This window comes from Mus pahari, chromosome 6 (genome assembly GCF_900095145.1).
Source record: "Mus pahari chromosome 6, PAHARI_EIJ_v1.1, whole genome shotgun sequence".
In the NCBI taxonomy this organism is placed as follows: domain Eukaryota; kingdom Metazoa; phylum Chordata; class Mammalia; order Rodentia; family Muridae; genus Mus; species Mus pahari.
The window spans coordinates 46,359,963-46,387,775 of NC_034595.1; the positions used below are offsets into that span (position 1 = coordinate 46,359,963).

At 37.7% G+C, this 27,813-nt stretch overlaps 1 protein-coding gene across 5 annotated transcripts in view; it reads right to left on the bottom strand.

Annotated features, from left to right (window-relative positions):
* Positions 1–3,769: 3,769 nt before the first annotated feature.
* Positions 3,770–27,813, bottom strand: part of Mysm1 (Myb like, SWIRM and MPN domains 1) — a 34,578-nt gene continuing 10,534 nt past the window's right edge. Inside the window, exons 7-21 of one of the 5 annotated variants that reach the window (XM_029540093.1) lie at positions 27,575–27,673; positions 24,399–25,141; positions 20,831–20,961; positions 19,434–19,537; positions 18,036–18,113; positions 16,221–16,309; positions 12,719–12,773; positions 12,356–12,406; positions 11,637–11,711; positions 10,951–11,139; positions 9,706–9,838; positions 7,016–7,121; positions 6,790–6,847; positions 5,701–5,855; positions 3,770–4,707 (exon numbers count right to left, since the gene is read on the bottom strand). In XM_029540093.1, the coding sequence (XP_029395953.1) occupies positions 4,677–4,707; positions 5,701–5,855; positions 6,790–6,847; positions 7,016–7,121; positions 9,706–9,838; positions 10,951–11,139; positions 11,637–11,711; positions 12,356–12,406; positions 12,719–12,773; positions 16,221–16,309; positions 18,036–18,113; positions 19,434–19,537; positions 20,831–20,961; positions 24,399–25,141; positions 27,575–27,673 (2,097 nt within the window). In that variant the 3' untranslated portion in view covers positions 3,770–4,676. Of the gene's footprint in view, positions 5,856–6,789; positions 6,848–7,015; positions 7,122–9,705; positions 9,839–10,950; positions 11,155–11,636; positions 11,712–12,355; positions 12,407–12,718; positions 12,774–16,220; positions 16,310–18,035; positions 18,114–19,433; positions 19,538–20,830; positions 20,962–24,398; positions 25,142–27,574; positions 27,674–27,813 lie in introns of all 5 variants that reach the window. The other 4 variants (XM_029540092.1, XM_029540091.1, XM_029540090.1 and 1 more) reach the window with 4 other exon arrangements.

A 27,813-nucleotide genomic window follows, 5' to 3' on the forward strand; every position in this document is an offset into this window, starting at 1 on the left:
GCCTTCTTCTGGAGTGTCTGAAGACAGCTACAGTGTACTTACATATAAAAATAAATAAATAAATAAATCTTAAAAAAAAAAAAAAAAGAACTAAGGGTTGAGGCTTACTAGTGATGTGTCTGTGTGTCAAGTTGACAAGGGGTCAATTGTACTGGCTAGCTTTGTGTCAACTTGACACAGCTGGAGTTATCACAGAGAAAGGAGCTGAGGAAATGCCTACATGAGATCCAGCTGTATGGTATTTTCTCAATTAGTGATCAAGGGGGAAGGGCCCCTTGTGAGTGGTACCATCCCTGGGCTGGTAGTATTGGGTTCTATAAGAAAGCAAGCTGAGCAGGCCAGGGGAAGCAAGCCAGTAAAGAACATCCCTCCATGGCCTCTGCATCAGCTCCTGAGTTCCAGTCCTGAATTCTTTGGTGATCAACAGCAGTATGGAAATGTAAGCCGAATAAACCCTTTCCTCCCCAACGTGCTTCTTGGTCATGATGTTGTGCAGGATAGAACCCCTGACTAAGACCGGCTCCTTGGTGGACCAGTTGGGGAGTGATTAGCAGGTAGGACCTTACTGGAGGAGTGACACAGAAGAGCAGGCTTTACAGCTTCCAAAGCCTATGCCATTCTACTTTTCTGCTTTCTGCTTGGGAATAGGGTGTCTAAGCTCTCAGCTACTGCTCCAATGCCATGCTTAACTGCCTGCTGCCATACTCCCTGACATGGACCTCTGGATCCAAGCGTGAACCCCAAATTAAATGCTCTCTTTTGTAAGTTGCCTTGGTCATGGTGTTTTGTTACAGCAATAGCAAGGTAACTAAGTGCCTTCTTTCTGTAATTCAATAACATATTGCTAATAATTTACAAAGACATCAAAAACTACCTGTTTTATTTTTAAAATGTGCTTACATTGAATTGACAGCATGATCTTCCTGTTTCACTACAAGATAATACGTCAAAGATTAAAAATTGGTATTTTTAATATGCCACAAGTAAGTATGGAAAGATGAGCTTATATTTTTGGAAAACTTAAAATTTTACAAACACTGATATTTACAATATTCTTTAATGTAGATATATACAACATAACATTTAAATGTATAAAATAGTTTTAAGTCATTATATTGTTATAGAACACTGTAATGCATAGTGAAAAAATTCACAAAACTGTTAATATTGTGGGAAAACAGCAACAAGTTCATAAACTGTCATGCAATATCTTATATACAACATAATTGTATAAATCAACTCCAATCTACACACTTAAAGGCAATATAAAAGACTCATCTACATAAATCATGCTAAAATCTAATTACAACTTTAGAACTCATATGCTGAAGCAGCAATCTTTTTGTTCTGCTGTATTTTTAAGATGGGGCCTTACTATGTAGTCCTGCTCCAGGCTGACCTTGAACCCAGGAGATCCCCCTGCCCCTGCTTCTGAGTTCTGGGATTAAAGGTGTGCACTACCACGCAGGCCTCAATTTTTTGATAATATATAACACAGGAAATATGAACTGTGAGAATGTATTTATCAAATTCCTGAAAAGCTACTAGGAACCCTCAGATACAACAAAGCAGGTTATTTTCCCTGGAACTCACATGGATATAGGACAGAAACAGCAAAGGACAAAAATAAAAGCTACGCAGATGCTGTGAATTAATTTCAGCTTTAAAGTTTAGTTTCATTTAGTTCCTCTTGGATGCTTTTATTTCCTCCTGATTTGGTGGGGGCAATAAGGGAATAAGGTAGAAGAGATAACAGAAAACAAAGTTACAGGAAATGAAAGCATGCATAAAACTTTTTCAGAAAAGGTCATGAAATAATAATCTAAGGATATTACGTTATTCTGATTTTTCTGGACACATTATAAGATATATTATCCTAAGAGCTAAATATGAAACTAGAGATGCAGTTCTAGAGATCAAGTTTCCTTGTTAAGTTTGTTAATGCTAATACAGTATGTGTTCATCAGAATGTGTGTGCTTTTCCTGTGTTTCTGTGCAGGTGCTTGCCTCCATGCATGTCACGTGACACCAGATTGAGTGCCTTGCTGGTAAGTAGAAAAAGAGAAATTTGGGTGGCCACCTCTCCTACTGCTGAGAAACCCACATGGGATGTCTGCCAGTGAACTTCAAATGTGTCCACTAGCAGTGGACACTTGGGTGTCTTCTGCTGGCGCAGAGCGAATGCAGAGCAGAGGCACGCACAGGTCTGTAGGCTGCTCCAGCAGCTTCCTTCCGGCCGGACTCAGCAATGTACATGGGAAAAGTAAACTAAAGAGCAGTAGGATGGCTTAGGCTTTCTCTGTTCTGAGAAACGACGAGGCTGAAGGTGCTTTCAGTCTGCATGCTACAGACCTCACCTCCCCAAGCCTGAGAGGAACCTTCTGTGGAGAAGCCTGGGCCAATGCTAATCAATAAACGACTACAGGCATTTTCTGAATGGGTCTGTCTAATTACTTTCAGTGAATGATAAAAAGCTCTTGTACCTATGAGCTGTGAGAATGGATGAATAGATGAATATGAGGGTTTGAGAGAAAAGGAAAGAAAGGTACCTCACCCTTTTTACAAGTTGTAAAAGTAGGAACCATCCCTGCCTCCCATGAATGATCTAAGCCATACTGAATTCTGGCTAGGATGGGAAGGATGAAGTTCAGATGTCCAGGCTTGTGACAGGAGGAGCTGCAGTGCAACAAACACCTGAGTGGTGGTAAGGGATGGAGAACACGGTCAGCACTTTTTCCAACAACCCTCTCAGAACAGAGGCAGGTTAAAACATTCATCAGGTATAGTCTCAGATTCTCAGAATTTTGAAGGGTGTGTAACAAACATTTTACTTAATTTTATTAGGAAAAATAATCCAAGTTTTAGAATATTTTAATCCAAAATGTGAATACTGTCATGTTATACAAACACAATTATAAAATGTAATTTTAAATTCTATATGGAAGAGGTCAAAGTGAGCTAAAGTGCTTGGTGCCTAAAACCTCATGAGCATTGAGCAGGTGGCCAAACCAACCCCAAGAATGGGAGGGAGCTCCTAGCCATTTAAAAGGAGTGGAGAAGAAGGGCCAAGGTTAAACAACGGCCAACGAGTTTTTACCTTACTGGTCTTGTTTCACTGATTTTGCTTTCTTGAGTATTAGTTTTGAAGTAAGTCTAATATTGGAGAAGTATTATTATTAAGTGTCCTTAGCCATGTCAGAATAAGAAACAAAATTTAAGCTCATTTTACATTTGTATGCACCAATAAAAACAGAACCCAGGACGAAGAGACTCGGGTATCTTTGGTCCTCCACTTCTGCAAACACTGTTGGGAAGGGCTTTGTTCTCTCTCTCTCTCTCTCTCTCTCTCCCTCTCTCTCTCCCTCTCCCTCTCCCTCTCCCTCTCCCTCCCTTCATGAACTTCTGTGTTACACGCCCCCTCAAGTTCCACACTCATCTGTGCTTCTTTAAGGTCTGACTCTAACTAGTCTCAGGAGGCCTAGGTTGGCAGAAGGGCCACCTACAGCTGGCAGAGCACGTAGACACTAGGACAAAAGAAGAGAAGGCAGCACAGAGAACAGACAGGAAACAAAAGCAGACAAACAATAACTCTGAATATTCTGAATTTATGCTGTTAAAAAACTGGTTAAGAGCCGGGCGGTGGTGGTGCATGCCTTTAATCCCAGCACTTGGGAGGCAGAGGCAGGTGGATTTCTGAGTTTGAGGCCAGCCTGGTCTACAAAGTGAGTTCCAGGACAGCCAGGGCTACACAGAGAAACCCTGTCTCACCAAAACAAAACAAAACAAAAAAACCCCAAAACTGGTTAAGAATCTGATTCCTATGTAAAATATTTTCTCAACAGTAGTAGGTTTGAGATATCTGCACTTTGTGTATATTTCACTGTATTTAAAAATATTTCATAAGACAATTACAAATATATTCTACAGTCAGAAAATAGTTGTATTTTCTCAATAGTTGCTTAAAAACTTCTGTTCTCAAGGCCCTACACTCTGACTATTGGCACCCTTGGGTCCTTACAATGTATAGCTCAGGCTTAACCACTGGCATGTGTAAAGTCCAGATTTGAGAAAGAAATTTTTAAAATTCAACAACATTCTAGGAAAATTGCAAGAAAGTTAATTATCATCCATTTCAGGTCTGTTCCAACAGCCTATGAAGAGACTGACGAAGAGGAAGGAAAACAGAAAGGAATGAATTGCTACTAACTTTTGTAGCCTTGTGTGCTTGAAAAGACACCGAGTGATAGAATTCAGCTCTTTGAATCTCAATTGGTAAAAGTTTAGAGAGCTGAGAGTGGATCGAGGTTCCTTACCAAAGTTTGAGCAGATTAGGTTGAGAGCTCAGGATTCCTGACTTTTTGCTCTGGAGTCCTTATACTTCCAGACTTCAAGAGGATTTTACAAAGTATGTTTCATTGTTTGTATTAAATGTACAGAGGGAAATGGAAAACCTGCTAGTTCTCTTTTAAAACTACACATTAATTTTGGAACTACACGATCTTATAAAGTGAAGTTCCAAAGGTGCAGCCTAACAAGCCAGCAGATAAATCAGAGTAGGAGCAACACTCAGGGCTGGATTAGCCTCGGCTACACAAAACAAACTTGGGCTAGAGAAAGCAAACTCCCTTTCTTCAAACCACACTGCCCAACTCAGATCCAGGCCACCATGACTGCAGTCACTCCATCCAGTGCTGCCTCCTCCTTTGGCTGCAACAGCAAAAAAGGAAAACTCTAAACTCACATTCAGTTTCAATATAACAAAACTGTTGCCAAGAAGAAGGCCTGGACAGGGTCAAACACCAGTTCTCCAGCTAGTAGAAATATTCACTAATACTTACATGAACAATTTGAATTTTACATGAAAAAAGTTTACTTTTTGTATTCAGCAAGTACATGAAATTGGGTTAAGCTATGTAAAATACCAGATGGCATTTTTTTTTTTTTTTTTTGTATTACAACATCTGACTCATTTTTCTTTTTCTCCTGACAGTAGGGAAAAAAGTTAGGTTAAGGGCGACATTACCAAGTCTAGTTCAATGACATTTTGTCACATGCTACTGCAATTGGACAGAGTTGGAGCTAATTATTTCCCTTGTGAAATTCATTTAAACATTTAAATCGCTGAGGAGGCTGACTGTCCTATAGTATAGTGTACACAGTAAGATTGAAGCAGACACCGCAGACTGAAAATTGGTTCTTCTCCCCTTTGGTCTCCTGTCTCAACATTACTAAGGATGTTCCCTTTTGCTGTTTTGGCATGTTGTTAGATTTATAGTCAGTAGTTCTCAACCACATTAACATTCCACACCTAGGCTGTAACATCCATATAACACACACACACCTCACCACCAGAACATATGGGAAGAAAGTATGTCTAATGAGATGCCAAAGTGAGAAACACACTCCCTCTGGGAAAAAGCCAAGCTCGGCCATCTCCTAGTTATCAAGCTGCACACCGTAAGGCAGAGCAGAGCTCAAGTTTTCATGCCCACTGCACAACTTAGCACAGGCAGGGCTCTACCACTCTTGATTACCACTATGAGAACAAGTGCTCTCTCTTCCTTCTCACATTATCTATGTGGGAAAGTTTAGAGTTTTATGGATTAAAAGAAAAAAAAATACGTAATTTATATTGCTTTAAAATCTCAATTATTTACAGTAGCATGCCAAGATTAGAACATCTTACTTTAAAATAATTACATGAACAATTCCTTTGTACTGTTCTCTTCTGCCAGTCCATTCTCTTCCTTGCTTTTGTAATTGGAAAGGAACAGATTTTCTATTTGAGTCAAGAACTCCTCAGCGATGAAGCAATTGGCTACTTTGCTCAGTGTTTTCCTTAGACACTCCAAAAGCTAGTAAAAAAGAAACATTTTATATTTAAATATTTAAGTATTAAGAGGGCTTGCATAACTGTCACTATTTCTTTTTAAACCTCAGATTTCTTAATACTCAAATGAGAAACACTGTCCTCACAAATCTCAGACGAGGGCACTGGAATCACTGTGTGCAAGGAATGCTCCTTACTTTGTACGAATCTGTGATTTTGGCCCTTTTAGCAGTTACATTTACAGAGACAAATTATCTCTAAAGTGTTAAAACAAATAATACAAACAACAAAGCATGTAAGCCTGTGGGTTTAGGGAGGAAGCACAGCGCCCAGACAGTGTGCAAGGTTCAAATCGGAACCCCATGACAACCAAAGGAACAAAACGAGAACGAAGTACATAGCGTGTGGGCAGTTTTCTGGGGATGCACACATTGGTCTTTCAATAGTATATAGAAAAAAGCAGCAGAAAGAACTTAGGAAGCTTAATTTTTAGGATTATTCTCAAAAGATTAAAATAAAACAAACCAAAGATGTTAACAGTTTATTCATCTTAATCAGAAGTAGAAAAAAAAAATCTAAACCTTTAGAATTTTCAAGTACAAAGTTAGAACAAAATGACCATTTAAATTTAAATTACATTTATACTATATTTCTTAAAAACAACTGACCATTACAGTTCAAAGGGAAATACGGTACTTATAAAGTTTAAAGAAAAATAAAAGGTTCTTCATTGTAAACAATAATAACCTGCTGAGCAATATATCAGTTAACACTAACAAATGCATTCTAAGAGAGAATTATTTCTATGTATACACTTACTCAATATAACACACTAATTTTACAAAGTGAATCAATAATGGAAAAATCGGAAATGTATCCACAGAACAGTGGGAAACACAGCAAGATGACCAGCTTTGGAATCTGAATAATGAAACCAATTAAAAATTAAGGCAACTTACTTTCTGCAGACAAGTTAGGTCAGAATCCCGGCGAAAGATTCTATCCATGGGGATGCTGCTATAGGAAGAAATTTGAGAAGCAACTGATGAGATAAATATACAATTGGCTGTGTAATAAGCTATCAATAATTTCAGACATCAGTATTCTATTATTAATCTAGGCTTTGCTTTCTCTGATTGAAGAGAGAGACTACCAATGTGGGGTATCACAAACCTCAGCACATACCTATTAGAAAGCCTGTATTTTTCGATTATCCATCTTGTCTTTTCAAACACTAATTCCCACTGAGGTTCTTCTAACATCTGCTGTACTTCAAATTTGTAAGGTAAACCTAGACAAGTTTAAAGAGACACATTTTCATCAACTATTTCTCCAATCCCTATCTAATTAAAATTCTCTTCAGTGTTTTTAGATTACAGCTTGGTAGGCTCTTTGAACACACTGAGCGTGCATCGAATGTTTACTGCCTGACTGAATTTGCCCCTCCAAGCATGTTTATATGTTTATGCTATTACTAATAATGAAAAGTAAACAGTGTCCCTTTTCTGACAGCTCTGTAGAAAGGCATGTGAAAGGCAAGATGTCCCCTCAGTTACCTTCCAAGCTAAGAGATCCTCTGAGCAGTAGAGGGCAGTGTCAGTACCAACCTGGGACTGCTCTCAGCAAAGCAAGGCATCTTTAGAACAAGTCATCAAGCCAGTGACGATGCTGCATCAGCAGGTGGCATTCATTTTAAAACTGAGGCTACCAGGCCTGACTAGGAGGTTGACAATGGCACTTTCCCAATGAAACAAAGGCCAGCCTAACTATCAATACACAAAAAAGAGGTGTTTGGGAGAGGAAAGAGACAGCAAGCCTAAGCAGAACTAGAGCTCTTTTCATTTCTCAGATCTCCTCTCCCCTTTTTATTTCTCTCCTCCAGCAACTGAAGAGCAATGATGTAGTGCAGGGGTCACTGAGCAAGTCTGCCTTGGTGAGGACAACACCTGGATTACCTACAGAGCACAGTTGCCAGCTACAGTAACTACTACTGAAGCCCTGGTGCATGCTACAATCCTTTCAAGTACTGACTCTGTAAGCAAGGTAATTTTGTTCCCCGTTAACAGAAACATCAGAGGCAAATGAGAGTGTAAGTCCAACAAAATAAACGGTGAATGTCAGAGCCAGGATATAAAAAATAGTTGAATAATTCCTATTCTTAATTAACGTTGAAAGGGGGAGTAAATACTACAGGGTTTGGTGGGGCTGACAAAAAACATTACATGTATAAATAGACCGTACTTAACTACGTAGTGTGGTTAGGAAAAATTCTATTTAAAAAGGGCACCTAAGTAAAAACAGCCTTTCATTCAGAATATTTTTATCCACCAAGGTATCAGATAACTAATTAATATGTATATTTTGTAACTGATCAAAGTTGAGAAAATGCTTAGCTATTAGAGACACTCTAAAGTAGAGCCTGGGTTAGAAGTAGGGAAGTACAACGCTTCTAGACAACCTCAACTCTTGTGTCAGATGGGTTCCAAAAAACGCAAAGCAAATGACTCAAAGATCACAGCCTGAGTTATAGTCTAAATAAAATACTGTTTTGCATATTTTGCCTATTATTTTGGTTGCTTCATTATTAATTCATTTTGGTCAGAAGCAGAATTGTATACATTTTAAATTATTAAATTAAAGTATTTAAATGTAAGTCACATGTACCCAGTATCAACGAACTGTATTAGAAATGACTAGAATAGAGAGGATCATGATCAAAACTCAGAAGACTGAGATGCGACTTAAAGAAAAGGCAAGTTTATTGTGATGCTTTCTTTTATAATCTTTATAAATTTGAGTTAAGTTGAAAAATTATGTGTATTATGTGCTGTACTCAGTAGGGCATTCTGGACTACTACTGATATTATTCATTCAATAAAAATTCAGTGCTGACTAGTTGGTACTAGGAATACAAAAACAATAAATAAACTGCACTAAGAGACATAGGCAGAAAAACACTGCAGATTTATACATATAAAGATATATTAGCAGTCAACAGGACTGAAAAGTCTTTATGAAGTATAGGACACTAAAGAAGATTAAGGATAAAGAGAAATTAAGCAAACATTCATTTAGAATCCACTGTACACCAGGCTCTGTGCTAGAAACTGGACAGAAAAGCAAGTGTAGTACAGCATGTAGTGACAAAGATGTTCTGATTCAATGGGATGGGAACACTGCAAGTCCCTATCACATACAACTATACACAGAAAAAATCTAAGTCTCCAACTACTTTCCATCAACACTCCCTCCCTGCCTTTCTTAATCTGCTGTATTAATTCCTACGTAGACAGAGCTGACTGGGACAACCACAAGGAGACATACAGGAGACACACATCCCAGAGAAACCAAGTTGGGTAATGGGCTACGCCAAACTAATTCTTTCTTAAGAAAGATGGGAGTAAAGAAATATGAAGTCAGTTTGTCTTTGGGAAGCCTAATATCCTGGGAAGTAATAGAAAGCTGGGGTTATGGCTTTGTTTTTTTTCTTTATTTCCATGGCATAGCAGGGAAAGCAAGACTGCATTTATGAAAATATTTTCATGCTATGAGAACTATGTTTAATGTACTCAATGTCTCCAGTGCTCAGTATATATACACTGCTTATGCATGCAATGTTTATAGTGCCCAGAATGTACAGCCTGTGCAACACAGTGCTCAGTATGTACATTGCCTGCTCTAACATTGCTCTACATTTTTTCCTTCTATTTAAGGCCACGGTAACACTAGGTGAAAGGAAAGAGATTAATTTAACTAGGTGGCATCCATCAAGTCCTTGGTTGATTCACAATCTATCTCATTAAATAGTTTTACAGTTCTAAGTTCTTTCATTTGAGGATAGAGAAAGCAAGAACTTATTATTGCTGAAAACTTACGATAGGTACCATCAGGGCTAACTTCTTCACTTATAACCAAGCAGGTTATCTGGGAATATGGTAAAGGATTACTTCGATTATATGGACTAACAATCATCCCAATGAATTTTGCTCCTCCTCTGGAGAAGTAACTCTGCAACGATAAGAAAAGTATAATTAATTTCAACTATCTTTGCACTCCACAGCTAACTGGAGAAAAAACGAAAAAGGGGCCCATCCAAACAGTAGCAATCCAATGAAATGCCTTAAGTATTATTTTCAGGCCCAAAGTCTTTTGCTTTTTATCAGAAATGATCTTTAAAAACTACATGCAGCATGGCTGGGGGATGGCTTAGTATATAATAGTAGTTGCTATGCAAGCAGGAGGAGCAGGACTCACCTATGTAGAATGCACATAATAAACCTGGCATAGAAAGTTATATGGACACGTAACCTATAGCCTTAGTGCTGGGGACGGACGGGGAGGGAAATGGGGAGACAGGGCACTGCTGAGTGCCAGCCTGGCTACAGGTTCAATGAGAAATCCCATCTCAAGGGAAGAAAACACAAAGTGACAGGACACTGAATGTTCTCCTCTGGCTCATGTGCAAGCACACAGGAGTGTGCACCTCACCAAACACACATATATAGAAAGTTAAAAACAAAAGGCAGCAAAAGGTCTCATATATATAAGTTAGGTATATTGGTATATATCTAGTACAGTACTCAAGACGTCAAGACAGAATGGAGAATTACCACACGTTCCAGACTAGCAAAGGGCTATAGAGTAATAGTCATTGTCAAACAAAATGAAACAAATACTACAAACGTGTTCACGTACTATAATGTGAAATCATTTGACTATAATTCTTATTAACATGGCAATAACTTACAAATAGCTACCTACATAGAAATTACACATTAAACATAAAATTGAATAAAAACAAAACTTTTTTCCCCCAAGAGAGGTATCAATGCTTTTAGCTACTACAGTTACAAGTCCTGTCCTATTGCATATTGTTAGTTTTTAAAGGCTCTAGAGGTCTGTCTAAATGAAACAACAACAACAAAAAATCTGTTTATACTCAACTGTTGACCTTCCAAATGCTTACTAATGTAATTTCACAGAAAAAATGTAAATTATTTCAAAACTGCAGATGGAAAGAATGTTAGAATTGTAAATCTAAAATAATGCTATTCCATACAAATCAACAAGAGGAGGTGTAATAATTTACAAAATGTATGTATGTAACACAACAAACACACCTGGTATTTGGCTTGTGTGTCAATATCTCGTAAAGATGGATTAGGATCAAATGCAGGATGAGAATGGTACCACCCAATAACACTGTAGCCTCTCAGAGCCAAGGTTTCTGAGGCCTGTGTTTGTGATACAGGATCCATCTCACACTGAAGTCCTGTACTCAGACTGTTACATGGTTCTGCTGCACAGACCTGCAAAAGATTGTTCTTGAATGATTATAGTGAAATCAATTGTATTACTTGCCAAAGAAATTAAACTCTCAAAGTGTGACTGTAGGCTAGAAATTTAGCTAGCACATTCTAATCTAAAAGGCATGATAATGATTAGTTTTCCAGGGTACACCATAATGCCTAAATGTTGCATTTTCAACAGTTCCTATTACATATAAAAATAATTTCAGCAGAATGATGAATATCAGTTTTTACCCATAAGACTAGCATATCCTCCTGTCCTTAGTTGTAGCTTTTCTCTGGTGAAGGTAGAGTGTAGCCAAGGCTGGCAGAATCCTTTCCCTCTGATAGAAAACAGATGCTCAGTATATGGAATGCTAAGTCATTTCTGAACATATAACTTTCTATACTTGCATACTCTCACACATAAAGATATAAATCAATATTTTTATTATATTTTCTGAATTCTAAAATATTTGGTATAGCAGCTGGTAACTCAAATGTTTTAAAAGACTTACTTCAAGGATCTTATCAGCCTCCGAGTATCTTCCTCCTAAAAGCCCAATCACCTCAGCCATCGACACGTGGGCATGCTAAAGGAAACACGAGGACAGACTCAGACCACATCTACAAACACAGCTCCCAGGCCAATCCCCTCACTATCATGGAGCAGTGCTGTCAGTGCAGTGACTACTGCTCGGAAGGAGAGGCACTGCAGGAGCTGCAGTGGGCACAGACTTCAGGCCCTTCCTGATGCCTAAGAGGCTTAGAACCACATACTGGAAGATGGAGCTTTTTCACTTAAATCTGCATTCTAGGGACACAAGTCAGTCACTATAGAACCTCCCGTAGAAAACCAACACTAGCACACACAATCGGTAGAGGTGTCTGTCTGTAGTTACGGAGAACCAACAAGGAGTCTCTGCATTCTAAACATGGTGGAGTTCTGGTCCTCTACCGGGCAGCAGACACTGGTTAGTACAATATGGTAAGTGGTTAATAATGGTAGTCAGTTGGCAAAACTCACATCAATTCATTCTGTTCTAAACTATGGAAACATGCAATTGTCTGGCCTTTCTTCAAAAGAAAATTTCAATTCCTTGTAAAGAGAATACTTAAAATCTGAAATATATGTCTTCCACTTTCTCTTAGGTCTACAAAAAAAAAAAAAAAAAAAAAAAAAACAAAAACAAGAAAAAAAATCAGAAATAAATAAAGTACACTAAGTTATCCTTACCAAATTCATTATTAAAATTGCTTCCGCAGCTACTTTCACCTGAAATGGCTCCTGAAATATAAGGAGAAGGAAAGCATAAAGAGAGAGCCTTCCTCTCCCTGATAGCAATACCCATCTTTTCTCCTCACCCCCCCACCAAGGACTCACCAGTCATCAGAGGCCAATGCAAACTCGACTTTAAAACCCCAAAGCTTCAGAGTCCCAGCAGCAGACTACTCTCACTTACTGCCTGACTCACTTACCAGATCCTTAATACAGTCTGCCAGGTCCAAGTCCTTTATATACATGCCTCACACACAGAGATAAAGGCTATTTCCCATCCAATTGGAGCATTATTTATGAGCAGTTATTGATAATAAGTACCTGCTTTTCTTCACTGAAAAAATTACAAGGTATCAGTTGGAAAGGATCAAGTGAGCTGAAAGAGAAAAAAATTAATATAGTCTCTCAAGGAAACTGAGAAAAAGTATTAATCACTAATTTGAAAAATTAGCAATAATATAAATCCAAACTTTTGTCTGAAGGAAAAACTATTAAACCAGGAGAATCCCTTATAAGGAGTTACATGTGCTTTTAGATTTGACAGAAAGCAGCAAATTCATTTTATTAGCAACCAAAGGTTTATGATAAACAAGAACAGCTGACGAGAGATAATAACACTGCAGTGAAAGAACTGTTTTCCTGACATGAAACCCAACAGAAAGTTCAAGTAAGAAGTTTCTCATTAAAGCTGGCCAGGTAGAGTGTTACGACGTTAATCCCACTAATCAGGAGGCAGGGTTAGCCTGGCCTACTCAGTGAGCTCGAGGCCAACCAGGGACTATATAATGAGACTGCCTCAAAAGAAGACATGCACACACGAACACTATCATAGTAGATCCACTACAGTGGAGAGTCAATAAATGCTTTTTAAATTATGGAGTAACAAGGCTGCCAAGCTGATGTAAACAGAAAGCCCTATATTATTTCAAAATGGAAAGGAGAAAGAATCTAAGCAAGGGCAGATTTAAAAGCATGTTTGGAACCAGAAAGAAACACTACGAAAGGTTTGGCCACTGAAAACAGCACAATAATTTTTAAAATTTATTAAATTTTTATTTTTTATTTTTTATTTATTTATTTATTTTTTTATTTTTTGGTTTTTCGAGACAGGGTTTCTCTGTATAGCCCTGGCTGTCCTGGAACTCACTTTGTAGACCAGGCTGGCCTCGAACTCAGAAATCCGCCTGCCTCTGCCTCCCAAGTGCTGGGATTAAAGGCATGCGCCACCACGCCCGGCTTATTAAATTTTTAGATTTATAAAATTTTACTTTATGTGTCTCAGTATTCTGCCTGAATGCAGGTCTATAAGTTTGTGTGTGCCTGGTGTCCATAACAGTCTGAGGAGACTGTCAGGTTCCCTGGAGCTGGACTAATGGACAGCTGTGAGCCACTGTGGGTGCTGGGAACTGAACCTTATCTCCAGGTACTGAAACAATGTTTATAGAAAGAAAATCAATCAGAGATATTTCTATTAAGACAACTTGGAGTAACATGCTGAATTCCCAACTGACAAGAGTCTGTGAGGGTACTTTGTCTTATTAGGCTTGTGCCCCATGGCCCAAAACATGCAGAATTTAAAAAAAAAAAAAAAAAAAAGGATTAAAGATCTTTAAATTAATTTAAAAGTAGGTGAGCTGGGACATGCTTGTAATCCTAGCATTTGGGAGGCAGAAGCAGGAAGATCAGTAGTTTAATGTCATCCTTAGCTATGTATCAAATTTGGGGCCACTTTGGAACATATCAGATCCTGTATAAAAACCAACAACACAAAATGACACCCCCCCCCCCCCCAGCCCCAGCTCCCACAAGGTTTATGGGCTGGAGAAATGGCTTGGAGGCTAAGAGGACTAGATGCTCTGCCAGAAGACCAAGGTTTGATTGTTAGTGCCCACACAGTCCCTCACAACCATCCTAACCCCAGTCCCAGAGATCCAGCAGATTCCTATAGCTGCCAAGGCTATCAGGCATGCACTTACACATATGTACTCCAAACAGCCAGATACAGAAAAATAAATAAAATCAAACAAAAAATAACAATGCAGACTGAGATGGAGTGGGAATGTATAAATGTTGAAGAGTGAATAGACTGAAGAATGTCTCTGAATTTAACCTGCACAGCCTAGAGTAGGCTGTTGTTTCCTGAAGGACTGTGGAATATGGAGGATCAGAAAGCTAGAGAGACAATGGACAGAACACAAGAGTAGATATTGGAAACAGAAGCATTAGATACTGAATACCAGTCAAAGTCTAGAAAAGCAAAGGTGACTAATATTAACGGGCCATGAAAAATAAACATTACAAGTAAACTGCACAGACATTTTCAGAGGGAATCCTCTATTGTAAACAAGACACTACAAATTTTAAATCTGATTTTTAAGCAAGATATATATGATTTGTGTATGAAACTGTGTTAAAGTATGTTAGATGACTAAACAATGATTCCCAAGGCTTATCCAGCAGACCTTTTTATTTGGTGATCAATAGGAGAAATAGTACCTTTATTTATACTAAATTGTTAAACTGCTAAATCAATGAATGAATGAATGAATGAATCAATCAATCAATGCTAAAAGCACAAAGCTGAGAAAACCATGCATCGATTTAAAAGGTTCCTGGAAACACAGAATAATTTAAAAATCACAATAAATCAAAGTCTCACATTAAAATCCGGAATATTAACTGTCTAAATATTGAAAGGAGCCTAGGCTTATTAAAATTTTTTTATTTTTCCCACACGGTAAGATTAAATTTCTCTTTTGGAGAGGTAACAGAATTATAGTACCAGGCCTAAGGACTCCTGGGCCTTTCTAAGCCTGGGCTTAAATCATAATTTCTACACTGAGCAGCATGATCAAATACAATCTGTCTCTTTGTCACTCCATTGTCTTATAGGTAAATGGGTGTGGCACTAACGCTGCTGCAAAGGTCTGTCAAGGGATTAACTGTGTTCATATGAAGACCTTAAACATAGCAAGCAGTGATAGCTGCTTTAATTAATTTATAAATGAGGACCCAAGCCCTGCCTAGGAAATGCCCAGCATTTCCTAACATCTTGCTTTTAAAAGTGAAAAGCCAAAACTAAAGTCTACTTAATGGGTCATCTGCAGGAAGTAAGAGGCCTAGAAAAATCAAGGAACTCAATTTACTAAGACAATATTACAAATTATAAATTTCAGCTTACTGTATCACATTAAAAACAACAAACTCCACAACAACTTGTCAAAATTCAACCAGAAAATGAGATTATTTGACCGTGTCTAGGGTTGAATGACTCCTATTATACTCAGGTCCCCTAGGCAATAACCCCCAATACGCAATGTGCCAGAATTTTGAAGCACTAGCTCAAATTTTCCCAAACTATTAATCTGTGAAATAATTTTTAAAAAAATTCCAAAATGCAATCAGCAAGGCTAAGAGAATGGTCCAGCGGTTAAGTGCTTGTCTTGAAAGCAAGAGAGCTTGAGTCTGGAGCCCCGGAAACCCATGCGTATGCTGGGTGGGCATAGTAGCTCACCTGTAACTCCAGTCAAGCTGACGAGCAAGGTTAACAACACAGGCAAGCTGTGGTTTTGATAGAGACCATGCCTCAATAATAAGGTGTGAGAATAATAGAGGACGTTCTTGACATGAACCTCAGGCTTACATATGCATAGAGACATTAACACGAACGCACTTGCATGCATGAACACACATACACTCGCGTGCATGGGAAAAAGAAAAAAACTATTTTCCTGAATACTTGCAACTACTGGCATTTTTTCATGTACTTTCTAACCATGTGTGGTAAGTTAAAAAAAATACATTATGTAACATAACATTATACCTTTTTGGAAGTTTTGAAGCTTTTGAAAATTTAATAGGTTTGCACTTTTCTTCTTCTTTCCTTCTTGCCAACTCCTCCACAGACAAATGCTAAAACAGCCAATCAAAGGGTTTATCAGCTGCTCAGGCAGAATAAATATAACAGTTAAAGACATGTGAGAACAAGACCAAACAAGTTGGTATACATTGTTTCCTTGCTACTAATAAATATTGGGCAATAACTTCTAAAATTCTATCAAATTATATAGCCCCATCAAAAGGAAAATTTGCTTCTTCTGACCTGCCCATTTCAATCAATGGTAACAGTCATTAAGTTTCAAAAACCTTCAAGTCTATCATTTCTCATTTTTAGTTTCCAGAGCTGAGGTGGCTGAATTTTCTTTCACAACTCAGATATCACAGTGTGATAATCAAGAATGTGTAACAATCAAGCATGCAGATTCCAAGGGCTCAGGAGGTAGCTTCGTAGTGAAGCATGCCCAGCATGCACAAGGCTTCGCTTTGATCCCTGGCACCATGGACTGGGGTCCTCAACATCACAAAGTCCTGGAACAGAAATGTACAGCTCTACTACATCATTAGCTGTGAGACCATGACCGAGCTCTGGAGCCTTCATGCTTCCGTTTCCACATCTTTATGAAGCAAATAAGAGCAGTAATAATAGTGCCACAGTGTGCTGTGCAGTTAAATACATTAATGCTCATAATCTAGTCACCCCTACACTCTAATTATACATACTATGCACCTTTCCCAGAATATTAGTATTTTCCTACATCTGTACCTTTGCTTGTGCAACTCCCTCAGCCTAGAATGCTTCCATCTACATTTTGAGGTGATTCTTCTCCTGATCCTTTGGTTCAAACATCTCACTTTCTATAAACTCTTTCCTCATCACTCTCTTTGGGAGTCCTCATATCCTTAGACCAACCTTATCAGAAGGAACCATATATTACTTATTATTATGCCAACAAGAGTTCAGGTGTAAGGTTAGGGGCAGGTAGGGGGCATGAGAAAAATAACATTTTTGAGCCGCTTTACTGGATGTCTAATACTAAGATCTTAACATACTTCCTCTCAGTTCTTTTAAAATTCTTTCAGACAGCTATCATCCTTACTTCATAAATTAAAATTTAAGATTTAGTACAGTTAAGTAGCTACTTGAGATAACAAAACTAATAAATACTTTATTCCACTCTACTACACTAATTATTTACAACAAATTTTATATGTGCACACATGTATGTATGTGTATATATGTACAATATTTGTTGCCTATGTTTCCTATCAGGGTCCCAACTTCTATTAGTAGAAATAACACTTGAACACATATAATTCAGTATGTATAATATTTAGAACAGTATTTTAATTGGTTATCAAATATCATTCAAAAGAATATCATTTAAGAGGGGGGGGAGAACATTTTACAGGACTAAGGGAAGAGCGAGCTGTTGCTGGCTTTCTGCATGCTAGTCACAGGAACCATGGTGGCAACTGAGACCGCCACTGCCTATTGCTGGTGCTTAGCCAGTTTAGTGTGTGTGTGTGTGTGTGTGTGTGTGTGTGTGTGTGTGTGTTTATATAACTACATGCTACACATCTTAAGAGACAACAATGTGGAGACTGAGAATCAAAATTCCCAGCACAAGTCAGACTTCTAATTAACTCTACCATTTGCTTCTGGTTTGGTTAATGGTAATTTTTCAATAAACTAATTAACATAGGAAAGATCATATACACAGTAACAATGAAATCAGCATAATATATAGGAATTAAAATAATGAAACAAGGTTTCATGGATGAAATATGGCCAAATTACCTCAAATGTTTGCCCTTCTAAGTCTTTTGCATCACACCAGTTTCCCCATGGATCTCGGACCCTGCGTCTCCTCGTTCGCTACAGTAAGAACAAAAATAAAGGCAAATGTAACAAAATTAGCCTGGTAAAATCTTTTAACATAACATCTAAACAATAACTATTTAAGTACTGTAATGTCTGATCATCAACTCAATAAACTGTATTCTACTGACCATGTGTACCAGTGAGTTCTCTGCTTAGATACTCAACCAAATTCTCGTGGGCACTAGCAGCAGCTGGCAAGGCAGACCTAGGCGGTGGCACCAAAGGACCACTTTAAAAGTATGGTACTAACAATTTTCTGCACTTGATTTGATTTCCTTCTTACTTTCCTTTCCATTACTACTTAGGAGCCAAAACACCACGATAAAAATATGTTAAGACCACAAAGAACAAAGCAAATGGATTTGCTTCCATTAATCTTGGTAGAAAAAGAACACATAGCAAAAGGTGTAGTGAAAATAGAAAAAAAAAAAAAAAAAAAAGATTATCCCAGCTTTAGAAAGGTCAGTGCTAAATTAATACAAACACTGAGAAGCCACAAAACGTGTAGACTCTATTACCTATCTAGATTTGCTAACATCGTACCTGAGGTGTGTAAAATGGACCAGCTTCCAAAGAGAGGTGTGTAACTTTTACAATCCAAAGAACCATTTGAAATCAACCTTTCTTAAAATAGCAAATCTGGGTAGAAATTGTTCACAGCCAAAATAATCTGGGATTTATTTTACCTGCCACCAATTTAAGGTGAAACTAAGGAGATCTTATTATGACTGGCTTACCTGTTATTTTGAGATATGGTCTCACTGTGGGGATCAGGCTGCCCTTGAACTCACACAAATCTGCCTGCCTCTCCCTTTTGAATGCTGAGATTAAATGCACATGCCACCACACCCAGCTAGTGTGTATGGTGCTGTGCTTTTCTGTTTTTATGTTTTCTTGATGTTTAGGTTGTTTTCCCTACATGTATGTCTGTGCACTACATGCATGCCTGATGCCCAGGAAGCCAGAAGAGCACATTAGATCCTCTGGAACTGGAGTTACAAACACCTGTAATTTCCATGATGTGGGTGCTGAACCAAACTTGGGTCTTCTGCAATAGCAACAAGTACTCTTAACCATTGTGCCTTCTCTGTAGCACCTGACATGTTAGGTTTATAAATCAAAACCAAGTAGCCCAAGACCACTTTGGTAAAACATGTTTTTACATACTTTGCCAGTTAATTTGAAGGGTTTCCTACTTTGTTTGGCTAAGGTGAAACACAAGAGAAAACATGTTCTCCCACTCACTGACCATTTAAGTTCCATAGACTACTAAATTTGACTGTCAGAGACGCCACTCAATGAGCAGCTGCTTACCATAGACTGCAGGCGCCAGGCAAGCTGGTATGCTGCTTCCTCATCTTTTCTGTCGGTCACTCGTACTTTATCAAGTGGTTGTGGCCTGTTATATACTGCCTGCTCTATTGGAATTCAGGAAAGATAAAACAATCCATTATTCTGTACAATCTGTTAATTAGGAAGACATACTATACTGACTACAGCTGAAGCCCCATGATTCTTATCCCACAATCATAGACTTCATGTGCCACTTAGTTTTTAATTAAATAGTGCTGTTATGCTCAATGAAAGCAATTACCTAAAAAATAAGTAATGTGCATAACTTCTGGTTAAATGAGCACCTAGCTCATTTTGCTAACTTTGGCAGTTTAATACAGAAAACAGTATGTCATCTCTTTGTGGCTGCATCTAAAAGTAACTTAGTTACCTATAAAGCTAGTCTCTACAGAGTTTGGGGCACAAAAGCCACCTACATGAAAGAGTAACCCTAAGGTAAACTGTGCATTCTCAACACACAAAAAACTAAATCATCTGTCAGAGACTTTCTGGTTAGCTCTCTTAGCTCACCTCCAAAACCAGGGGAGGGAAGATCTGGTTCCTTATTACTACCTCTGCCAGTCACCACCAGCTTTCTGCAGAGCTTTGTCATGTAAAATCAATGATAGGGTAGAATTCACACTGACATATGTATACTCATCAACTTTGAATCAGGAAAATCTAGAATGACAGATTTTCACTAATTAAAGCAATTGCGTGTGCATGTGTGTAGGTGCATGCATGTCAAAGTTATAGGACAACTTTTGGGAATAGGTTCTCTCCTACCAAGTAGATCCCAGTGATCAAACTCAAGTTCCAGGCTCAGGGGCAAATACCACTGAGCCATCTCACCAGTCTCATAAAAATATATTATGCTTTTATTATAATTAAATATACAGGTTCTAGCAGGGATACAGTACTGGGTGAGTAATCCTTATTCAAAATATATGACAACAAATATACTTCAAATATTAGACTTTGTTCAATCTTGAAATATGTGCAAAAAACGTTCCCAACATCTAAATTTATTTTAACAGTTATGCTCGTCTCAACTCGTTTTTGTAAAGTCAACAGGCTATTCTTAGATTTCTCATGAAGTTATTTACTTTTACTTGACAAAGAATTCTTTTGATGAATTACTTCTATTATGAAGATAAAATACTTTCCTTTAAAATTGTATCTTCAAAGGGAACCAGTTTAATTAGCAGAAATCTCTTTAACATCAAAATCTTAATGACACACTTATTTTATAATGTTGTACTCTTTTTCTCTGAATTTCATGTACTTAAATCCACTTGAATTTGAACCATCATAAAAATTAATGGGTGCTATAAGGATAAAATGCCAAGTAAAAGATGTTGTTGGGTTTTTATTTTTACCACATCCAAAATTGATTGCTCCTATCAACTCGAGGTATGTATGAATCCGTCCAATACAATTAACATCCCCACAGTTCTTCAGGCCAGGACGTACTGAGGTCTTATTTAAGTATTTCGGTTTGCATATTTCCCTAATTAAGAGATGGAAGTACAATTATTTTGGATGAATAGACATTTTAAAAAGGATTCTGGGGAAAACTTTTAATATATGAAATATATTAAAATTTTACCTTCACTCAACACCTAATTGTGTAATAAATAAATACCCAAGTGTCCTTTTTTTCACACGTAAAGTTATCTTTAAAGGATTCAACAACTTACAAGTATTTGTAAGAATGATTGTGTTACAAGTATTCTTTCCCCAGTCTAAGCCCCACAGATCCCAGGTATCCCCTAACCTTGAAATTAGAAGCTTGTTTTGTACAGAACCAATTCACATCTGCATCAGTGAATAAAAGAGCACTTTGGGAATTAGGAGACTTAGTACTGAGACACACCCCCCTACAATTCCCTTTTTACAGTACTGGCCTCCTGCTGCTGGGCAGCTGGTGTAACACTGAGTTAACACTCTCAGTCACAAGGGTTTCCCAGCTTTGCCAATGCTGTTAACTATTAGCTCTCTCAAAAAATACTTAAGTATTGTATATTTATTTTTAATTGTAAGAACTTATTCTGCAAAGGAAAACAAATAGACATATTCTAGGGTATTCCAAAGGAAATCAAGAAACTGCCAATGAAACTAAAGATTCATACAATAATCTTATTCACTTAATGTACTTTGAACAGGAACAGAGAACTTTACAATATTAGAAATCAATTACTGATTAGACAAATGCTACACTGTTAGGTACACAGGCTCAACTTTCACAATTCTATGGGAACAACTTTTACCAATCTCATCTTAGAAGGGAGCACACAAGCTGGCCAGAATCACTACAGCACCTACTTAACATGAAGAAGTGGTAAGATCCAGATGCAGACACTGACCCAGGTCTTAACTGACTGCACAGACATGACTTGCTCACATTTTATTCTGTAACTATCTGTTCCATGTCCCAGACAAGAGTCTGGGAGAAGAGCAATGAAAAGTTCCTACTTTCAAAGATCTTAAATTCCAATGGAGATTATCAATACATAAAGGAATAATATATATTTTTGTTATCAAACAATAGCTCTAAGCAGAAAGGGAAGCCTAAATGGAGACAGTGCAACAAACAGGCATAGACTACTTTACTTTAGATCGGGGTGCTTAGGGAAGGCCTTGCTAAACCTACAAAATTAAAATCCATAAATCTACGAGGTCCATAGAAGGTGAAAATAATTGTGATAGAGGAGACTACTGTAACTTCCACAGAAAAGCTGAGACTTCAGTGTTTCGTGAAAGAAAAGCACACGAACTATACAAACATGACAGGAATGTAGAAAAGAGCACAGCTCAGGAGTCTGAGAACTGGCTTTGTCTAATCAACAGACCTACTCATGACTTAGATAGTAAGTCTGTCTGTTCACCAAAGACACTCAATCTTCTTCCTCCAACAACTAAATGCCTTCTGTCTTCTAAGCACTATCTTAAGCAGTGGGCACTTGATAAATGAAACAGAACCATCTTCACATTGCCTGCCTTCTTAAAGGACTATGGTAGGCGACAATTCACAAAACGGTAGCATTTTCAGTGGTATTAAATTGTATGACAAAAACAAATACAAGATGTTAGAACGGGGAGGAACATCGCCACACACAGCACCTTCCCTGAGCAGAACCAAAGAGCCAACGAGCTAGCACCCCAGAAGCTCTGAAGGAGTAGAAGGTAAGGCTGGAGTTACAGCTCTTTTAAAGAGCTTACTGAACCAACACTGAAGCTGAAGCCGCCTTCACACCTCATGCGACCTGTAAACAGGTCTTCATCCTCTGTGTACTTGGTTTTCATTTCTAATGAAAGTCAAGAGAACTGAAGTCGGTTTAAATATAATCTATGGTATGTAGTAGAATAAGGTCAAATAATGTTATTAACAGTTGATTAACACTTTGATAAAAACACACCCCCTAAATAAATCCAATTGTACCTGTTCCATGGAAAAGAAAGGCCTGGTAGGTCTCTTTGTTTTTAAAACTTTATCTTCTCTTTTTTTAAAAAAAAAGTACCACCTGTATATTGTTCTGTACTTTATACTTTCTCTTTAAAAACATTTCTTTTGCCTTTATACTTTTCCATTAAATCTTCATATTCAAACAATAACACCAAATAGGCTTTGTGTATTAAAGAAAAGGAATTAGCAAAATACTGTCATATAATTGACACTGTGTAATTTATCCTGCTAAATTAAAATCCAAAATTCAGTGTAACAAATAAAATTTATCTAAAATAACATTAAGTATGTACAAGTTGTGACATTTCTGAAGGCCTTCAATTTTGGCTCTCCATCTTTTTATTTCCAAAACCAAACCCAGGTATGAAGAGAGATCTAGTTTAATCCACATTTAAAAGCTGTCAACTAGGTAATGTGGAGTAACAGAATGAGCTGGACTGACAAAGTTCACCGGTCAGTGGCTGGTTGAAAGATCAAAGGCAGGTACCTAAACCTCTGTCTGAGAACGGTGCTAATCTGTTTGAAACAGCAAAGATCCCATTTGCTACTTCACAGGACTGTTGGGAGGACTTGGAGGGGATGATACAGGGCAGCTTTCTGTAAACCACAAAGCACTAGGTAAACGCCAGTTGTTTCTCTCCTTACTCTAACAACAACCTTAGCCACAGATGGTTCTTTAGCGCTGATGAGGAAAAGCAAGAGCAAACTTTTTTTTGTTTTTGTTTTAAGAACATGGCTGGCTTTAAAAGCCAAGTAAATTAATGTTATCTGAGTAAAATGAGTTATTTAACAATGTGCATATTAATCTTTCTAGCAGAAAACCACTGAAACAGGAGAGAGAAACCTTTGATAGAGGAGAAAATAAAGGACAACACAGAATCCCCACCCAAAGGACTGGAAAGCTCTCTACAACATTAATAGCCACTATGGATGCTTAAAGGAGGCTTACTAAGCTGTCATGAACAAGTCCAGTTACTTTCGGTGTATTTAGGCTAATGAGGAGGGTAGTGTTTTGGTTTAATAAGTAGTTATTTTCATTCCACAAAGTTGCAAGTACTAAAGAGCTATTTCAGACAATTTCTGCACTATAGCCATGTTTAACAATATTCCTGTCTCTAAATTTGTCCTCATTTATACTGAAATACATGTGAAAACTGGAAATTTCTCCTTTCCCAGGACAGTATGTTCTATAGTTAAAGCTTCCCAATACAGCCCCAAGAAACTGCTGCCTCCTAAAAAATAAGGTCACTCCCTTCTTGCCAGGTTTCCACTCTACAGTGGGATGATGTTATGGGATAGCAATGGATGTCCATGCTTACCCAAGTTTTTAAGAGGTCCACTATGAGAAACTTTAAATCATGATTACTTAAGGAAAACACGCAAAAGCTCTTTGGAGCTCTAGCAAATTCACAATTCTGCATGGGCCTAATCAATATACTTCAGAGTATCAAGTTTTAGAACATGTACAATGTAATTCTTACCATTGATCCAAAATGTAGTTTCTAATTTTCAAATAGCGTTCTGGTGTTTTAGTTTGGCGCCCCTCAAAAAACTCAGGAATTGCTTGCTTTTCTTCTTCTTGAATGACATTTCTATCTATTTCTACTTCTTGTTCTGGTGGCTTAAGCTCTTCTCCTTCATGATTTTCCTCCTCCATTTGGCAAGGAGGCAAAAGCATGTCATTCCCACTTGAGTCCTTCTGACTCTCACAGGGCTCTGGAGGTGAGCGCTTGGCTTCCTCTGTTACTTCTCCTCTGTGTATAGTGTATTCTTCAACCAGTTTATTGTCTTTCTCATTTAATTCGACTGAGTTTTTGTCAGTATTATTCTGTTTTTCAGCCCATAATGCAATTTCTGAGCTTGAACATGCTTCTGCTTCACCTTGTTTCACATTCTGAAGACACTCTCCTGAAGATTTAGCTAATGAACCTTCTTGGCATAATTCTCCTTGGTTGGTTGTATACATTTTACTATTAGGAACATCTAAAGTAAGATGGCTGCCAGAATTCTGTGATGTTTGAGAAGTCAACTCATCCAGCTCATCTGTGATGTCTACATCTTCATCGTCAGATAAGTTCTCAATCTTTACAGCATTCAGGCTGGGATCAGCGTGCCCCCTTAAACAGGCTGCTGCCCACGCCTTCGTCCTGTCATCTTTGTTTTTAACCTGAAGATCACCGCTGCTCTTCTGAGTTGGTGTTTCTTTCTCCACATCACACTTTACCTTATTAAGAATCAAAACCACACACACACAATATGAAGATTTAAAGTTTAATCACCTTACACACACACACACACACACACACACACACACACTGCTAAAATATGTTTTAAACTAAGTACATGTTAACAGACATACCTTCACTTGCTTTTAAAAAAATCTTATAAACATTTAAAAAAAACAACTTGCAAGTAAAATAAACATCACACACCAAAGTCACGATATTAGACCCAATTAAGCAGACCCAAAGTCTATACATCTCAGCGAACGTGTATACAATTAGAACAGCCATCCTGAAGCTGTGGAGCTTCACAATGGATTTTACACTTTCACGACTGAATACATTATGCGCTTATTCACTACCAAAAATGAAGACTCCTTGACAGAATTTTGGTTTTCTAGTTTTGCTTGACTAGAAAAGCAGTTAGCTTTATATCCTCTCTCCTATTTCATGCCCATCATCGGCACTCTGTCTTCATCCTCTAATAGTTAGCCTTTCTTGTGCTCTTTTCTACATGTTATATTGTACCCAATTTAGTAGATTGCCTATATGAGAGACAACACCCTCTTTCTGAGAGAATGTGGTCTTGCTTAATAATATATACACACATATTTTATATATAAATATATGTCTATATGTCTCTCTCTATAATATATATAAATGTATAGACATATATATAGACATATTTATATATATATACATCTATCCATTTTCCTATGAATTTTGTAACTTCATTTATTTTAAAGTTGATCTCCCCCTCCTCCCTCCCACCCTCTCATATTATATATATGTCAAAGTTTCATTATTCAGTCATCTGGTGATGAACAACTAGGATAATTCCAATTTTTTGCTATATTGAATAAAGCACAACTAGTAGAATATGTTATTTACATTGGAAAAAAAGATCTCATTTAAGGCACTTCCAATTTTTATATAATTATGCTTTTAGAGCTTAAATGAATACAGTCAGAAATTCTAAGTGTCAATACTACATAACTAGTCTGGAGAGCTGGCTCAGAAATTAAAGAGTACTGGCTGCTTTTCCAGAGGTCAGGATCAGTTTCTTGAACCCACATAGAGACTCAGAGCCACCTGTAACTCCAATTAAGGATTCAGTGCCAAGCCCTTCTGGCCTCTGAGGACACTGAATACAGTATGGTAAACACAGATGCATGTAGGCAAAACATTCATATATATGTGTGTGTGTGTGTGTGTGTGAGAGAGAGAGAGAGAGAGAAAGAGAGAGAGAGAGAGAGAGAGAGAGAGAGAGAGAGAGAGAGAGAGAGAGAGAGAGAGAGAGAGAGAGAGAGAGAAATGAACTACCCTAACTCAAAAAGATGTACACAGCTAAATACAGAACAAATTACTTGAAAAATTAAGGAACTTGACCATAAATACATCTTTCTGAACAGGGTTAATAAGTTTTTCAGACAGTTCTTTATAACAATAATAAAAACCCTTTTGTTCATAAACAGATTTCATAATTATATTAGTAAATTCCTAAATTCTAAAATTTCCACAGGTTTCTTTCACAGTGCAAATATTTCTAAAATAGATATTTTCTGGAGAAAGCATTAAGGCTGCTTTACCATTTCCTCTCAGGAATACTACTGCTTTATAATTTTTTTTTTTTTTTCCGAGACAGGGTTTCTCTGTGTAGCCCTACTCTGCCTGCCTCTGCCTCCCGAGTGCTGGGATTAAATGCTTTATAGATTTAACAGCAGCATCACTCAGAACAAGGAAGAGGTGCTGGAGCACTACATCACATACATCAGCACAAGTGTGTTGCACTTGGCTGCAGCCTGGACACAGCTGTTCCAAAGTGATTTTAAAAATTAGCAAAGAAAACAAACAAAAAGCTAGTGGGCCAGACAGAAGGCTTAGTGGGGAAGCCAAGCTTGACAGCATGAGTTCAGACTCCAGGCTCCAACGGCAGAAGAAGAGAACCTACTCCCACTCCTCCCACCTCCGTATCCCTGCCGTGCCACACATGCATGCTCACATCACACATAAAACTATATACTAGGAGTATTTACTACTCCATATCCCTGCCGTGCCACACATGCATGCTCACAGGCACACATAAAATTATATACTAGGAGTATTTACTACTCCGTATCCCTGCCGTGCCATACATGCATGCTCACGGGCACACATAAAATTATATATTATGAGTATTTACTACTTTAACTATAGAAACTCTTAGCAATAAGGCTACTTAGCTGGCGGAGATGATTCATGCCTATAATCTCAGCACTCAGGAGGATTGTAATATTGCTCTAGGTTAGACTGAGCTGTGTATTTAGATCCCGTCTCAACGACAACAATATCAAAAACAAAACAATCTAGACTATACTTACAGTTTGCATTGAGTAATTATGCTCACTGACTTTCCTAAATTTCGCCATTATTTAGGATATCTGTACTCTGCTTACCTTATTTTTAAAGTACTGTCTGGCATAACTCTTCACTTGTAAAACTGTGCGACTTTTAAGTAGTGTTGCAATTTTGGTCCATCTTCGGCCAAATTTAGCCTGTTACCAAAATGGAAACAAATTTGCTTTATAGTACCTTATTTAGTAATATTTCAAGCAGCTACCACATTAGAGAAAACAACTAAAAGAAAATTTATCTTTTTTTCTAAATCACAAAATGAAACCTGATCTATTAATCT